Here is an 18363-nt window from a genome sequence, read left to right on the forward strand (position 1 = left end):
GTTTCCTTCAAGTCAAGATTATTTTTAAAGTAAGATGTATCCTTCAAATTGTAACAAACGCTTGCATTGCTGGCATTCCAAAACTAGGCATGTAACCATACTGAAATCTTATTTCTCATTATATAGGTATAATATCCATGGGTAATTGGTATACACGTAAATGTACACCATGTGCGTGCAAACAACTATATTTTTCCCCTTCGATGGTTGCGCACTATAAAAGGGACCTTACTCTTGTGGTACCTCAAACCTTGCACACTCTTACGCTTACACGTATATTAACCCAAGTAACATAGAAGCAATGAGGGGGGGGGGGAGAAAGAGAGTTGCTCAGATAAATATGCGGGAGGGGTTGGAATTCCTCACTCAGCTGCATTCCAACCTTCCTCTCTTCCATCGTTCCTCTCCCTTCTCTCTTTTCTCTGTCTTTTAGCTCCAATCGCTACTCTTTTTTTTTATATTTGTTGTCGGGGACAGAGAGATATTCAGTAAAATATTCATATCTCTCTTTCCTACGTATGAAAAACTTTCAATAGTATTTTGTGAGCTTATTCATTATTACATTCTCTCTCTCTCTCTCCTTCTCTCTCTCTTTCGCATAGCACGTGCGCGTGCAAATATATGTATATCTGCCTTTTCTCCCTCTCTGTATATATGTTTCGAATTTCGAAATGTATATACTGTTAAAAGAAAATTTGTTCGATTTTTTTTCTGTTTTACTAGTATACATATAATGACCGACTACACTTCCTGTTCCATTTTAATTTTTTTTTTATGAAGAATAAAGAACTAATCATGATTTCTCTATCTTACGTATATGAACTGTGTATATGAATGTAGAACTTGCGCATATGAAACTAAATTGTTGTAACTACCTTTTGTTATCATACAAATTTGTAATATACATAACCTTAACATATTTTAAGTTATTAAAACTAAATAGAACGATAGAGTAAATGCGATAAAACGTAAGAGAGAAAATATATGAATTCAAAATATTTTTGTCCTTTTACTTTTTCTATTGTATTAAAGCAAATATATCTGTTTTTTTATTATTTTTTGTATATGTACTAGTTAAAATTGCAAAAATCTATACATTTCAAATAAAATTGAAAACTGAATTATTATTCATTTTTATTAATGGAAGTTAGTTTTTGATGCTATGCCTTATAATGAATTTTGTTGACAAAAGTATAACAGTTATCCAAATTACAATATTATATGTATTATTTAAAAAAATTTTGTGATAATAATATTCATATTAAATGAATTGAAATTAATTGAAAATCTAACACAGTTTATTTAAAGATATACTTATCATCTATTAATTTCAATGCAAAAAAAACTGAAGAAATTCTAAAGTTTTATAATTATCAATAAATGATTATTATTTACAAAGATTTATATCTTATATTTATATCTTAATTTAACCAATTTTATGAAAAATAAGTAATTTTATTTTCAGGTTATTTATTTAGAAACTTTTAAGTTAATTTAATGTTGTAGACTAATATTTTTTATTAGATTTAGTAGAATTTGAAATGTAATAAAAATTGAAAGTTGATCAATTATTTGTATGCGCATGTGACTTGAATAATAATGCAGAAGTGATTATGGAGCGTTTTTTACAATTTATTTTGAAAAAATATAAAAATTAATTATTCGGAGATAGAAATTTCAGCTCCTTCGATTATATACTAGAAACAAAATTCAATAATAATTGATTTTTAAGCTTTTCAGATGTCAACAATTATTACATTTATTGATATAAACTTTATTGATAGAATTAACTTTTCAAGAATTCAAACTATTAATCGATTATCTTTAATAACATATACATCAACGTTAAATACGCGCAATCTACATACAAATTGGTACGCCTATGTACGTAGTTTAAAAAACGATTTTTTGACTAATGATCGACATTAAATTTTGGAATCATTTATGTATTCAACTCTCCTTATCGCGTATCTACTCAAAAGAATTGTTACTAGTTATTTTAGTATCACAGATTAGAACTACAAAAATTTATTGTCCATATTTCTGACTTTTTATTATTTTTTCATTGCCTTCATATATATTCAATTGATTTTTATCTATGCTTCTGCAATTACTTAGTGCTTACCTTTTTTTAATCAGAAATTTCAACAATGATGTTTTTTATAGTATGATTCATTTTAGACTGATGTATTTTAAGCAATTGAATTGTATGTATGATAAATGTAAACAAAAAATTATTGATTTTAATTTTTGGAACAAAGTTATTTTGTATTAAATTAGAAAAATTTTCGTCTTTAAAATTGATTAAAATTTAATAAAATATTGCTTATATGTAATTTGTATGAATTTCTAACATTCATTTTTGTTTTCATTATTAATAAAATGCAATGATTTTGTTTAATTAAATAACTTTTGGCAAAATATTCTGTTAGATTATTTTTAATATTTTATTATAACACGTTTATTGGTATATATTCTAATACGTTTAATATATATTTTTTATATATTTATAAATGATTTTATCATATAAATAAACTGCATAAAAGAATATCCATCATAAAGGAATATTTTTTTAATAAAATAAAGTTTAAATTTTTCAGCAAAAAGCAAATCAAATTCTACATTTCATAGAATGTATAAACAATATTTTGCCACTTCTTTATCACCTTTTTTTTCTCTTTCTTTCTCTCTCTCTCTCTCTCTCTCTCGTTCGCTCGCTCTATCGCTCTTTCTATATATATTTCTACTTTTATATCATTCCTTTGCCAATTCTTTTTGAAAAAAAGTAAATAAAATCCTATAGCAGGAAACGGAAACGAAATACGTGTGTCCTGATGTATCGAACAAGTGCATTTTCATCTTTTCTTTTTTAACTTTGTTTCTCTCTCCTTTTGCCTGTCTTATAGTAAACTCGTTTTGGAAGGTGTTTGTTACGTTCTTGAGGTTACACGGTGTTCACTTCTTGCAAGAATCAAATTGCATCTTCCGCATTTTCGTAAACTCTCTTGTTTTTTCTGCATACTTTGAATATCGTACACGGAACTTTTATAAACTTTGAGGTTCTATGAATTAAGAATGTATATTTCATCACAATTGTTTTATATGAACAATTATTACAATCCTGTTTTACGGCTAACGCACCAAACAAATTTTGGATTTAATGGAACTTACAAAATATTTAAAAACCGCATGTCGATCATTTATTATTGAATAGGATCAAATACATAGTTTACTTGTTATTTACTTTTCATTTATGCTTTTTCACTTAGTTTCTAGAAGACTAAGCTTAACAATATATATAACTACACCATAGTGTATTTTAGAAATGACCTGTACAATCCATAGATATAAATGATGCGAATGATGGATTTAGACACAAAAAATACTCAATTTTCATATATTAATTAAAATTTATTCAATAAAGATTTTAAATTCTGATTTAAAAAGACTAAAGTAAAAAGGTAAAGTAAAAGTTATAGGTTCAATAATTGCTTTCGTTTCATTGTAAAACAACGTTAGTTAATAAAAAGTATTAAAATGATATCGTGGCATTCTCCAAAGAAAAATATAAAAAAATGTAGATAATATTCTTTCGACTAAATGCTGTACAGCATATATTGACCGATATTTTCTATGCAAAGAAAAAAAAGTAAAAGATGGCGAGAATGAGATACTCTTATTTTTGGATATAACACCTGTTATATTGAGTATATTTTCAGAATATAATAGCATTACTGTGAAAATTTGTATACATTTTTTCACGAAAATGAAAAAGAAATGTACATAGGTACCTTATTAAAAAGGTGATTACATCATATTGGTTATTATTACAGAAGTTTTTTATTTAATTAATCTTGTTTCGTTCAAGATCATATAACTTTTATCTTAAACTTCAAAATTTAAAATAATAGATCATTTAGAATTTAACTCAAGATAGTAAAATTATAGATTTTTTTTAATTAAACATAGGAAGACGTGTAAATAAAATCATAAAAATATACATCGCTAAAATTATTAAATCATACAATTATTAATATTATTAATCTATTTAATATTATATTTAAATTTTTTACTTAGAAAAATATATGTTATCAAGCAATATTACAAAAAATATTAAAATATTAAAACGTTTATAGTATTTTGGCTAATAAGAATATACACTCTTACGTATTGAGAATGAAATCGAACAAGTCAATCTCATTCCAACGCTGTGCTCGCACGTAAGAGAAAAGGATTCTTCAAGGGCCTCACCTAACCTTACATACGATTTGCAGGCATGGACTACGAGTGTAATAACAATAATAGCGGCAGTATTTTGAATACTCAAGAAAGCATTAAGAAGAAAAGAATTGAACTATATTATAAGACCAAGAAAAAAACAAAAACAAAAAAAGGATCGAATGATGATGAATATATATATATATAAGAGAAAATAAGCATCCGTCTGCCTACATATATATACATACGTTGGCGGATGATCGCAATCATGCCGATGAATTTACACTAGCAAACTCAGAAATTCCAACAAAGATGAAGTATAATGAGCGCTTCAAGGTCGGTTCTACTACACACTATCCGAGAGAGGGACTATGCTTCTCTTCTCTCTCTTTTTGCAGGGTCGTACCCTGACCTCGGGGGGCCCATTCCCCCTTCCCCTCCAATTCTCTCATGGCTATCGTACGCAAGGAATAAGACCACGTATTGACGCACTTCGAGGATGTGTGAGACTGGTGCTCGATGTACGCTTTTTTTTTTTACTTTTTCATTCGTGTTTTCTCCCTTCCCGCCTAGTCGCTATATCTTTCTCTTTTCTTATGTATACACTAAAAAATTATTTTCATAATTCAGAGTACGGAGTTGAATATATAATGATATACTAAATATTTGAATTTCTTCAAACATTTTTGTCATTTTATTCATAAACAACATATATTTGTATAACTGTCTACTACAGTTTCAATTATAAATTATTAAGTACTAGTTAAGTACTATTATATAAACATGATACTACCTTGAATAAATTACTCTAACAAAATAATCGACGATTCTTGTATCGATTAGATACTCAAATTGAATATAAAAATAAAATGATTTTCTCAATAGTTTGTATCAATTCTTGTTCACTGTCAAACATATTTGAAATTTCTTATATAACGAATTTTTATCGTAAAATAGATTTTATTAAAAAAACCTCTATTATTGAAGATATATAATTTAATTATATTTTTAGCTAAAATTTCCTATATAGGTTAAATAATTTAATAATATAGTTAATATTTACAAAGTTTTTTTATTGATTTTCTCTTCAGATATATTTATTTTATACATACATATATATATACATATATATAAGTAAATATCTCGATATGTCATTTATTATAATAATTATTATCATTGCACATACAATTTGTTGTTAATATTTTTGAATCAATGGAATATATGAAATCTTTTGCTAGTTTTATTAATGTGTTGACATCATAATGTGTGTTAAAATAAATTAATTGATTTATCTATTCTCAAATAAGAAAAATTACAAAACTTTTTTTTAATTCAAATTTATTTATTTTCTATGGAAATATTAGCTAAGTAGTGATAAATATAACACATAAATAAAAATGCATTGAATATTAAGTTACTGATACGGTATTTGATGTAAATATATATATTTAATTCCCATGCAATTTTTAATAGCAGTTTTATATATTGAAAAGTAAGGATATGTAATTTTAAACAATTCAATTTAATACAAATTACAGCCTATATGTTGTTTTTTTCAATTAAAATTAATAATTAGAAAAAAATGAAGTATAGAAGTATTGAATGGTATACAAAATAATAATTTTTAAAGCTACAAATGTCGTGATATTTAATCATCGTTGCAAAATAAAAACTTTAAATAGTCATTGTTTGCATAAACATAATCAAAAGATAATAAATACAGTAACTTCGAAGAAAAAAAGATTTAAAACTTTTTAAAACTAGAATACACTTCTTTTGAATAACATTATGATAATTTTTAATGTCATTGAAAAAATTAATCTTAAAATTTATCATAATTTAAATACTGGTCGCTTATAGCTAGAATAGATTTATCAAATCTTTTAATTACGGTTTTTTTTACCATACTCGGCATTATAAATAAAACAGTAATCTGATATAGTTAAAAATGTTATATTTCTTTACAAATTATGATTTTATGAAACAAGGGAGAACAAAATGAATGATAGGAAATATTTCTTAATTCTCTGAAATATTTGGAGCTGCAATTGTACAGCTACGGTCACTCGTAAAGGGAACCAGCGCTTACGCTCCTGTAGAACAACCGAGCCCTCAAGATGAGACCCGCCTTTTTATGTCAGGAAAGAAACAGTCGCGAACCGTAAGAGCCTCGCCGGAACTCTGGCCAAGGCAGCAACGTGGCAGCGTACCGTACATCAGAGGAAGAAGCATGATCCTGCTCCCTCATATGCGCACGCAAAGGAAAGAGAAAAGCATGGTACCACAAATAAGAAGAGCAGAGAGAGAGAGAGAGAGAGAGCGATCAAGAAGAAATAGAATGGAAGCAGGAGGAAGAGTAGAACGCGCGTCAGTTTGCATGAAAGATTAAAATGAGCGAAAGGCAGAGAGAGAGAGAGGGAGGTAGAGAGAGAAAGAGAGCGTGAGGGAATTACCAGATATAGAATCTTCAAAGAGAAAAGAGACAGAGCATGTAAGAAGTAATGAAAGAAGGACAAAAGAGATCCTTTAAAAATTGAATTTCTCTTGCCTGTCTGTTTGTCTGTTTGTCTGTCTGCCTGCCCTCCTGCTGACTTCCTTCCTGCTTACCTACTTGCCTGTTTGCTTGCTTGCCTGTTTGAAAGCCTGTCTGCGCTTACCTGCTCAAGCTAGAAAGAGAACGAATGAAGAAAGATAGAATGGCAAAAGAGAGGAGGTGGGGATCGGAATTTCGGGCCCGTAACTGGCCAGTCTGGTAGAAGCCTTCGAGAAGATGAGGTGAATCTGTTCTACCGCAGCGTGAGTAGAGCAATACATGCGTATCTTGTAAGTACAGAAGTATGTGCCTTAGCAAAAAAAAAGAGACAGAAAGATATAAAAAGATTGTGTAAGTAAAAGTGGAAAGAAGTTGCAAGAGAAATAAGTGAAGGTGAAACCAAAGAGCGTAGAAGATTAAGAGCGCACGACAAAATCAGAGAAATTCGTGCATATTCTGTTCCTTGACGCGGTTAGCAGAGAACCGGCATGGACCGCCAGTATACTCTCTGTGTACTTGTACCGGCTCATCAATATCGCAGCTTTATCGACCATTGCAATAGCAATGTTAACAGTGCTACTAGCAAAATAAGTAGTAGCAGTACTCACGTCTATTATCCTCAGCAGTGCATTCTTAATAACTATCAAACACGCCATGACTATCGACAGTTGTTGCAGCAACAGGAGTTTCATTTACATAATCACCAATCACAGCAGCAGCAGTTTAATCAACAACATTCGAGACAACAATTACAATATTATAGGCACAATATTCATCATTACCAGAATCAGAAGCATCAGAACTATCAATATCAGCAGCAACAACAACAACAACAACAACAGAGCAAACAACACCAGGAACAGATTTATCAAAATGTTGTATCGCAATATCAGATGAGAATGTGTTATCAAAATGATTATGAGAACGATGAACAGATTCAGAGATTTTACTGGGAGCAGTGCTACAGGCGCAACAACAGAGATGCTACTGCATACTACTATTGCGAATACGTAAGGATGTTTTACTTTACATTAGATTAAATGCATTTAATTTCTTGTTTATTTCACTATAATGGCGTGCTTCGAAAAGCCTATTCAGTATTAATCGTGCATAATATTGTTCATTCATTGGTATTACTATTAGCAATTTTTTGAAAAATTGAAAAAGCTACTTATAGTGTGAAAAGAAGAAATCTGAATCAGTATATTTATATCTTAAATTTAATTAGATGATATAGTGTTGAGTTGGCCATTTGGATGAAATGTGAAAGATGAGAGAAAGATGAAAGATGAGAATTGTGGTGAATTCCACATCTAGATTGAAAATTTATTTTCTTTTTTTTGAGTGTTAAGTGAATCATACAGAGTGAATTGGTTTTTTATCATTCCATCTCATATATGTGCAGTACAATTTTCGTGGACGCAAAAGCGCGTTTGGTGATACTTCTTCAATTATGGACTCAGTGAGGTGAAAGGTTATTCAAGTAAAGAATAAAACGTGAAAATATTAATGTATAAATAGGAAGTTATTTTTAGGCATTCATTTACTTTAAAAAAATATATATTTTTTAAAATGTTCCATTTGATTATAATAATTCTTTTTATATTTCGATAATTAAAAATGATAAATTAATAAGTATTATTCATATTCATAAAAATAAATAAATAAAAAAATATATATAAGATTTCTTAATATTTATTATTTTAATTTAATATTTACTTTGATATAAAAGTAGAATACATTTTAGACCACAAAATTTCAAATTTTGAGACGAAATTCTTTAGGAAAATAAAATTAATTATGTTTGCTTCATGAAACAGTATTATTGTAAATAACAATTGCAATGTAATAATAATTTAAATGTAAACACCATTTTTATTTATGAGAATATACTTGTCTTTTAAAATGAATTAAAAAAATATTTGTTACTATAGAAAATAATTTTGAAATATGTACGAACATTTGACTGATTTTAGACGGTATATGATTTTATACTACAAATTATTACGATCGTAATATGCGCAGTATTTATTAATTATAACAAATTGAAAGTGTAATTATTATTATAAGAATTTATATTATTACTTATATATAATGAAGTACATTATTATATATTTTACCTAATACAGTATTTTCTTGAATAATTATTATTAGTTTATTATATTAATATATTTAATTTGAAATTCCTTGAAATGAAACTAATATTGATTTATCCAATTATTGTTTCTATAATTTATGTAGCATAAAGGTTTGTCAAATCTTACTAAAATATGGAATAATTATATTTAATAATGTATTATTTTGCTTTACGACGTTTGGAAATATAATTAAAATAATTATAATAGTAATATTGATAACAATAATAATAATTAAAATTATTTACATAGATCTATTATTTCAAATTAGTATATCTTATTTTATTTGTTATTAAATATATTAAAATTAATTAAATATTCAGTTTATTATGTTATATATATGACAATATATATGAAAAATTAAATTGACTAATTGTATATATAAAAAGTAAAATATTAAAGTATTTATGGAAAATGTTTGTAAAAATAAAAATAAAAAATGCAACATAAATATTATTTCTAAGTAAAATTGCATTTTTAGCATTTTTATAATTGTTTAATTACCATTTTTGTATTCCCTGTTAACATTGATATTATATTAATATCATTTAAATAGCCAAAATATTATTGCTTTAAAAAGTAAACTATATCAATTGTATTCTTTAAAGTTCAGTTAGATATTTTATTCTATTATTCAATTGCAAACATACTTTAATTTTAATTAAGTATAATGTAAATTTATTAAAGAATTTAAAATTCATTTACTTGTTAAAAAAAATTTTTTTAAATCAAACATACATAAGTAATATGAATTAAAAATGTTCATTAATATAAAATAATGTTGTAATAAGAAAAATTCTAAATGTAATAGATGAAGTAATTGTTAAGATGAATTATTAATCTGCTGTAAATTCAATCAATACAAGTAATCGATATACTTATTTGAGTATTCTAAAATTGAATATTTATATGTAATATTTCGATAAAATTATAATTAATATATCTGTAAATATTGTAAAAGAAAAAAAATTGGTACATCAATTTATAGAAATGAAAATTATATGAAAAGTATGTATACTTATATTTTTAAAGATATTAAGTTAAATAACATGCGCTGATCCAGACATTAAATTACTTTATTAAAGTAATTAAAATGATTAATTATATGGTAACGTATTTTATATAATTTTGATATGTGCATAAAAGTAATTAAAATATATTAATTAAAAAGTAACAGCTAATTTCATAAAATCAAATCGTATTCTTTCAATGAACGAGGATAAATTTAAATTAAAAATGAAAATTATATGCAATACTTAATTAGCTATTTTAATTGAAAAACTTTTTTCTTTTTTCTTATTATCAATACATTATAAATTTAAATAAAAAATAAATATGAATGTGAAGAAGTAGTTCATTACGAATAAATTTGTCAATGAAGCTCACCATAAATAAAAACATACATTCATATTCTTATTCTAATTGTAAAAATATGGATTAGATCGGGTTTCTATAAAACACGTATAAGAAAGTTTTTGTAAAATCTTAAAGTTCTTTAATATTACTAACTTGTCTTTTGTTACGAATAAAAGAGTGAACTGCAAAATTAAAATCCCAAGTTTTTTTATCCAAATATCCAATTTAAAAATAAAATAGATAATTCTTTAATTTATTTTGCTTATGAATAAAACTAAAATCAATACAAAATAAGTATTGGTTAGGTGAGTAACAATATGTATTTCTAGAAAGAGTAAATCAAAATTTTATGTTTAAAAAACATTATTTTAAAATCTTTGTATTTCCGTATATTTTTAAGCAGAACATTGCAGATTCTCATTTAATTCCATTTTTTTTTCAAAATATCGTATACTAGAATAAATAAGGAAAACGGCAATTTTTAAATATTTTAAGATCCATAAGTATCTTAGGAAAACAATTAATGATAGTTCAGTTGGAAATTTTATACAAAAAAGAGTTGCTTTAACAATATAAAAACTTATGAAAAAATATACAAAAACAAAAACAAGTCAATAATAAGAAATAAAAGCAATAGCGAAATACTCTCGTTGAATTCCGTTTTGACTTTGAAGTGATGCTACAGTAACAAGGATCCGCGGAACGACTTTTCTCGAGCTCTCAGTCCATGCACAGCTAAATAGGGAGAGACGCATGGAATGCTGCTTCCTCTCTTTGCTTCCCTTCTTCCCTTTGCCATCCCTTCCCCGTTTTTCCCGTCCTTCTACCTCTCTTTTTCTTTCGTTGGATTATCGATGCGTTTCGCTGCAATTGTCGATGAATCCTTGAAGTTTTTTTTGGTGTTTCTGTACTGTGATGTGGCGAGAAGTTATTTCATGAAATTCGAGAGACGCTCTTTTCGTCACAGCGTATATGCGTGATCATATAAATCAATAATTTTTATAGGACTCTACAATTTAGGTGTGCCAGGCTAACATTAATTTCCGTTTTAATTTTCTTATTTACCCCCGGATTTTAATTACTGTTTTCGATAATACTTCAACAATTATTTTTTTTTTAGAGGCATCGAATACTAATAATTAATTGTACTTTATTGACATTAATTTTAACTATTACGATATCTTTGAATTTTAAATATTATATTTTCTCTCTCACTTTCGTATTTTTGCTTCTTTATGACTTTTTCATAATTAGCGTATATAAAATCAATAAAATTATTATATATAATTATATATTATATATAATAAAAATTAAATTATATATATCACCCTAAATCTTAGAGTAGAAAAATTCAAACATGAAAAATAACTCCGTATAAAATATTGAATTAACTTCAAATTCTAGCATAGGCTTCGGAAATAATACTGATAGCCGAATAATTTGTAAGGCACGGGAAATACAACAATATCAGAAATAAGAAAAGTATATGAAAAAATAATTATCGCAGTTCAAAATGCTGCTATTCATAGTCAAATTCTGAAAATTCATTTAAAAATTTTAAAATACAAAATAATCTTACTGCAATGTGCTCACAATTAAAAAAATATATAAATGTTTTATTAATTGATAATTTTCAATTATAAAATATAAACATAAAAATAAATTTTGTTTAAATAATTGTTTTTTCTATTTTGAAGCAAAATTGCATTCACACGCACACACACACACACACACATACATGATTATTAAAATATTGATACAAATTATTTTTAGTCAAAATATTAATTTTTAACAATGTGATAAAATATATTTTAATTATCTGAAATATTACTATATATATATAGTCTTATTTTTAGTACTTGTTATTATTGCATTTATGATCCAAAATCAAACGAAATTAATGAATATATTATTAAATAATTGATTTTATTATTTATATTCTTTAGTTTAAAAAAAAAAATAAAAAGAACATTAGAAAAAATCCTAAAAGACTACAATACATTAAAAAACTAGAGCTTGATAAAACTTTAGTATTAATGAATTTATTATATATAATATAAATTTATAGAATAAATTTAATTTATTGATATCCCCACTTTTTTTAATGTATTCTTAATTATCAAGCTCAATGATAAGCTATAAGAATTGGCTTAATTATTTATAATAGTCTAATATGTTTTGTTTGAATAGAGAAAGTATTTTCTTATTCTTTGTTATAAATTTAATTTGAAAAATTGTAAATTCCAACAGCTGATGAAATTTAATAATAAAATTAATAATAAATTTAATAATAGTGCCATGTAAAATGCGTTTTTGTTTTTAAACTATTAGAAAAATCCAAATTCAAAATAATTTTCAATAAAAATTATGTAAATAGGATTTAAATTAGAATAACAATGTCAAATTAATCATTTAATATTTAATGTTAATAAAATATAGAAAATAGTGATATCTGCAATAAAAATTTTATTTCATTGCTGCTAATTATGCTGAATGAATGTTCACTAAAAATAAAACGTATTCAATGTTAAGTTAAAAAATAAAAACCTATTTTAAATCGATAAAAGCCCCGTTTAATGTAGTTAAATGTGTTAAAAATTAACATATTATATACGTTACTCATTTTAAATTATTATTTGAATAGAAAATAATACGTCATAAACACAAACACTAATATTTTCACCTTTAATATAGTGTTTAAAATAAATAGAATGTTAAATGAATAAATATGAATCAAACTAGAAATAATAATTTATCAATCTATCTGCGAGATAAATCTATATACAAATAAGGTTCAGAGGAGTTCTTCTGCAGATATTTAAATGGTGCGATTTAGCTACTCGAATAGCTGAGTACCTCTCAAAAGAGAATACATATTGAAATTTTTTAAAAGTCTTTTATATTTTTAAATTTTAGATATATGAACCATATAAGACTGCATAAAAATTAATTTCTTTTCTGAAGATTAATAAATGTAAAATATCAATATTAAAAAAAAAATTAATCTATGTTATTCAATAAGAGAAATTAAACATAACTACTTATTTATAATCAAGATTTGTTATTATTATTAATGTCTGATTAAATACAGGAAGAAAACAATTAAAAATAAAATGTCAATAAAATAGGATAGTTAAGAAAAATATAAATCAAATTAAAAGTAAAACATAAATTGTTTGTATTGTAGGCGAAAAAAGAGATCTATGACGTGAAGCAACAGCGATTATGTTTAGCTCAAGATGAGTACAATCATCTGAACAATGCCCTCAGTACGCTCGGCACCTCTCGTAGCAGCCGTGAGTATCCTCAAATGTTCCTTGATTCTTTTTTTATATAAAATATACTGCGATATGTTTGTGATGTAAATGAGATACCTTTTCCCTCAGAACTACTTTTATTTGTGAATTTCTATTCATAAATAACCACGCGTTGATAACGAACCGTGTTAAAATATTAATTCAAATTATTTTTCGTACGATATTGTAAATTTGGGAACGCTTGTATTTAAGTAGAAATCAGATTTCGTTTATCTAATGTAACCGTATCTTTTTTTAAATGCATTTTTTTTCTCATCACAAACTGATGCATAAATATGTATAACTGTTTGCGTTATGTAAATTTATAATTTCAATACTCTTAGTATTGTCAAATACTGAATTGAAGTGGCTGAATTCTAATTCAAAGACGCTTCTTATTAAAATTTCAAGGCTCGTAATCGATAACATGTAATGCTCCGTATAAAATTAGAATGCAATTGTATAAATTATAAAAAAATTATTTAAATATTATAATTTTTTCGAAATATATCTTAAATTGACACAAAAAAAAATATATATATAAATGAAAAAGGTTCATAAAAAATGATATGCTAGCTCTCTATAACATCAGTATAAATATAATTTTATCCTCCCAGTTTCAATCGCTTTTTTTTAAACTAAAACTAATATTTCTTTGCTGTTTTTTTTTAATAAATGAGCGTAGAGTAAACAAAATTGAAAAAGGCCAAAAAGAAACTAAAGAACGGGAACGCACAAGTATGCTTATCCTTATTGTTGCAGTTTGCTCGAGTTCCAGCTCACTCAGCACGAAATATGATCCAGACTTATTGAAATGTGATGTGGCGCTAGCCAGGAAGCGAGTTTCACGATTAAAGCGTGAACTAGAGCAAATTCGTGCGGAAATGAATTGTACGCAGCGCGGTGTTGACACCTTAGCAAGGTAAGTTTCCTGCAGTTTGAACGTATTTTTTTGCAACCTCAACGTATTATGTACATCTTACTCCAAATTAAAAATTATTTAATATTAAAGGACACGCAAAATGAAGAAAATTTAGTGCATTAAAATGACTAAACAAATAAAAACACCACTGTTATAAATATCCTTCTCATTTACTAAAGTTATGCTTGCGCACATAGTGCAAATTATCATGTAATTACTATTGTACTATTGTAGATATTTTAATACTATTATCATTATCAACAAATATAAAGATATTGATACTTGAATCAATATACTTATTCTTAAATTTTTATTCGCTTAATTCATGTGCAGTCTACTATACGTAGTGAACAAATGTTGATTTTAATTTTGATATAATAAATTGACTTATTTGTACTTATTTTATAAAACATATGTACATTATGAAGATAATAATTTTATTTTCAGTAGTTTTACTTTGACATATAAAAAAAACACGTACAAACCAAAAATTTAATAATTTAAAAAAATTTATTCTATTTAATTCTTAATAGTTTTCAATATTTACAAAAATAATTAAATAAGAATGTATGATCAATCATCCATGAGTGATTTCAAACGAAGTTAACAAAAAGAAGTTGTTTATTGAAAATAAAATTATCATCGAAGGAAAGCGTTTAAATGTTATCATTCTTCCAAAATTACATACTTCTTTTTATTTTATAATTAATTTAATGATATAGTATATTACCATTATATTATATAAATGTAAAGTATACTTTACTATTTTATAGGTTAATTAAGATTATCTGTTGTAAAAATAATACAGAAATATTATAACCATAAACTCTTTTAGCAACATATTTAATCAATATATTTAACGAATAAAATTACTACTTACAGTAGTTAGTAATTTACTTGGTATGTAATGATATTGTAAAAAAAATATAAACCAAGATTTTAAAACTACTATGATCACTACTATATATAAGTATCTAATTTTTCTAAAATAAGCATTCATTATTAAGCATACTCTACTTTCTGTATTCTATATTTATACTTTAAACATAATCTACTTTCCAAACAAACTGTAAAGTTGTTTCCAAGTATTTGATTAATAAAGTATTTTCAAATAAGTACATATGAAAAATGTTTACAAATATTTGATCGGTTTTCCGATCGTACTGTTTCATTAATTTCTAATTTAAAACAAATGCTACGAGCAGCGTGGAACAAAAGTTGAGTTCGCACCATGCAGGCTGCTACAACATAACAGAAGCCCAGGCGATAATGACGGAGTTGCGGAATATTCAAAAGAGTTTGAGCTCAGGAGAGAAAGAAAAGGCCGAACTCATGCAGTCACTAGCACAGTTGAAAGATGAGCTTACAAGGCTGCAGTTGTGCGAGGGCAGCCCCGAAGCAAGTACCTTGAGTTTGCCTCAAGAAAAGCTGAGTACTGCTTCACAGACCGATCTATCAGGTGAACTTGTACCCATAGGTACAAGACTTGCCGAGATGGCTAGAATGAGGCTGCAGTATGATGAAGCCCGGAAGCGCATCCAGCTTATTCAGCAACAACTTGCTGATCTTGAGGAGAAGGTTAGCGTTTACTAAATACTTATTATTTTATTCCCTCTTTTCTTTCGTTTATATTTCCGGCATTTTCAGACATTGCTCAAAGAATCATTTAGACCATCTAACTAATATTACACGTACTTCCTCTTTGAAATAATAATTCTTTCATATTTCAACATTTATTAGTGATTCGAATTGTAGCAAAATTCTATTTATTTTGAATATTGATGAAAGGGGCTTTATGATTTTGTGTCAATTTCGGTTAGACTTTTCTAATTTATCTATTTTAACTACAAATATAATTTATGTAATTTTTTTTAATGTGAACTATAGTTATTTCAAGAATGATTAATAATAAATCAGCCTAAATTAATTAAATTCGTATCAAAGAAATTATATAAAATAATTCGAATCATTCGATTATAAATGACAATTGTTAAATAAGCTTCTTGAAATTAATTAAGTGATATTCAAAAAAAAGCCATAGACGTAAGTCATAATATTTAAAAAATATATTCTTAATTGTTTAATATTTACGAATATTCCTTTGAAAAAGAAAAACGTAGAATGAAGGGAAAAATAGAAAGTACGTTAATAGCGAAACTACAGAAGGTGTTGTTCATTAAATAAGAATAAGTATTAAACAGGTTCGATTTACATTATAGGTAATACCTGGACAGACGGAAAGCGACAAGGACAAGCTGTTATTGTTTCAAGAGAAGGAACAACTATTGCGCGAATTGCGCAGTATAACTCCTCATACAAGAACACATCAGGACATGAAAAAAATTCAATCTGAGATACGTAGGTTAGAGCAAGACCTCAACAATGCCTTTGAGCTTTCCAACAAAACTATAACAGACCGTGTTAGGCTCCATGAGGAAAAGCAACTACTGCTGCAGCAGCTCAGAGATGCACTCAAGTTAGTAATAAATAATTATTATCAAATATTGACCTGAATTTTTTCTATTCTTTTTTACATTTATTCTCCCCTATTTCATACTAAAGTAATTATCATGTAAAATATTATAATAAATACCTAAATTTAATTGTAATAATTATTGTTTATTTTAAAATATGTAATATGTAATATTAGCAATTCTGTTTTAAAATATATTGATAGTACTAATAAACGACATGATAAATGTATCCTTATCGGTATGAATAGTACTGCTGGTATATGAAATCGCCAAAATTATTACATATTCGCATTAATTATGGATACTTAACTACTCTGTAGATAGTATATTATGTCTGTTACAAATTATAATCGTAATAAAATCTGTATGATAATAACGTTCGTATCACGCTATAATTTCTTGCAAAGAGTTATTATTCTACAAAAAATTTCTTTAATCCGTATCTGTAGATCGATGGCGATGCTCGAAAATCAGTTGAAGAGTCTGTCGGCGAGCACGTTGTCGGTCAGTAGCAGCTCGAGTTTAGGCAGCCTCAGCACGACTAGTAGTAAGGGTTCGCTGAGTTCAGGGCTGAGTTTCACCGACATCTATGGTGGACCTCAATACATGGGTACAGCACAGCAAGAACGACCTGTCGATATGGTCGATCTCCATCGACGCGTTGAAAGGTTACTCAAGGGTTCTGAGCAAAGCATTACTGTTGGCAACAACCTCGGCACACCCTCACCCGGCAGGTCCCAGCCTAGCCTCTCGCCCAGATCCAGTTTGTCAAGCGTATCGCCTCCAGTCTCGCCTCTCTATGAAAACGCACCAGTAAGTTTGTCCGTTTTTGTATGCAATTTGTTTAGGTTTGGTTATTTCCATATAAATTTTTATTTTATTTAAAATGTGTTTGTTTATTAATGAAATTCTATTAGCAAAAAAAAAACTTCCTTGAATAAATCACTTTCTAACATTGCAAATATATATTTTTTTTTCAACCGCATATGTATTTTAATTATTGTATTACAAATTATAATAATATTATTGATAAAATATTTTATATTAGATTTGAACATTTTTTCATTTTTTTCTTTATCAGCTTAGTTTATTAAGGTATACCAAGAATTTTTTGAATGATAATAAATTACTTAAAATTTAGTATGTTCAAATGTTATTTGTATCAAAACTACATACAAAATACAGTACAAATATATTTTACATTACTTTGTTAAAATATATAGTAAAATTTCTTAATTTCAATATTTAACAAATTAGTGAATAACTTGTTAGAATAAAAAAACGGATTTTTTATATTCATTGCATTATGTCTAATATAAATTCTCTTTGATTAAATTTAAGAAACAATTATAATTAATTATACAAAATTTGTGATTAAATTAAGTGTGAGTATTAAACATTTGTTTTTAATATTAAACGCTTTTATTCG

General features: G+C 26.4%; 1 protein-coding gene across 1 annotated transcript in view; it reads left to right on the plus strand.

Annotated features, from left to right (window-relative positions):
• Positions 1–18363, plus strand: part of kibra (WW and C2 domain containing protein kibra) — a 78436-nt gene that overhangs the window by 54438 nt on the left and 5635 nt on the right. Inside the window, exons 5-9 of the mRNA XM_011505250.1 lie at positions 13430–13538; positions 14301–14460; positions 15666–16038; positions 16680–16936; positions 17384–17747. Of these exons, the coding sequence (XP_011503552.1) occupies positions 13430–13538; positions 14301–14460; positions 15666–16038; positions 16680–16936; positions 17384–17747 (1263 nt within the window). The remainder of the gene's footprint in view (positions 1–13429; positions 13539–14300; positions 14461–15665; positions 16039–16679; positions 16937–17383; positions 17748–18363) is intronic.

The sequence above is a fragment of the Ceratosolen solmsi genome, unplaced genomic scaffold, assembly GCF_000503995.2.
Source record: "Ceratosolen solmsi marchali unplaced genomic scaffold, CerSol_1.0 scaffold5, whole genome shotgun sequence".
NCBI classification, from domain to species: domain Eukaryota; kingdom Metazoa; phylum Arthropoda; class Insecta; order Hymenoptera; family Agaonidae; genus Ceratosolen; species Ceratosolen solmsi.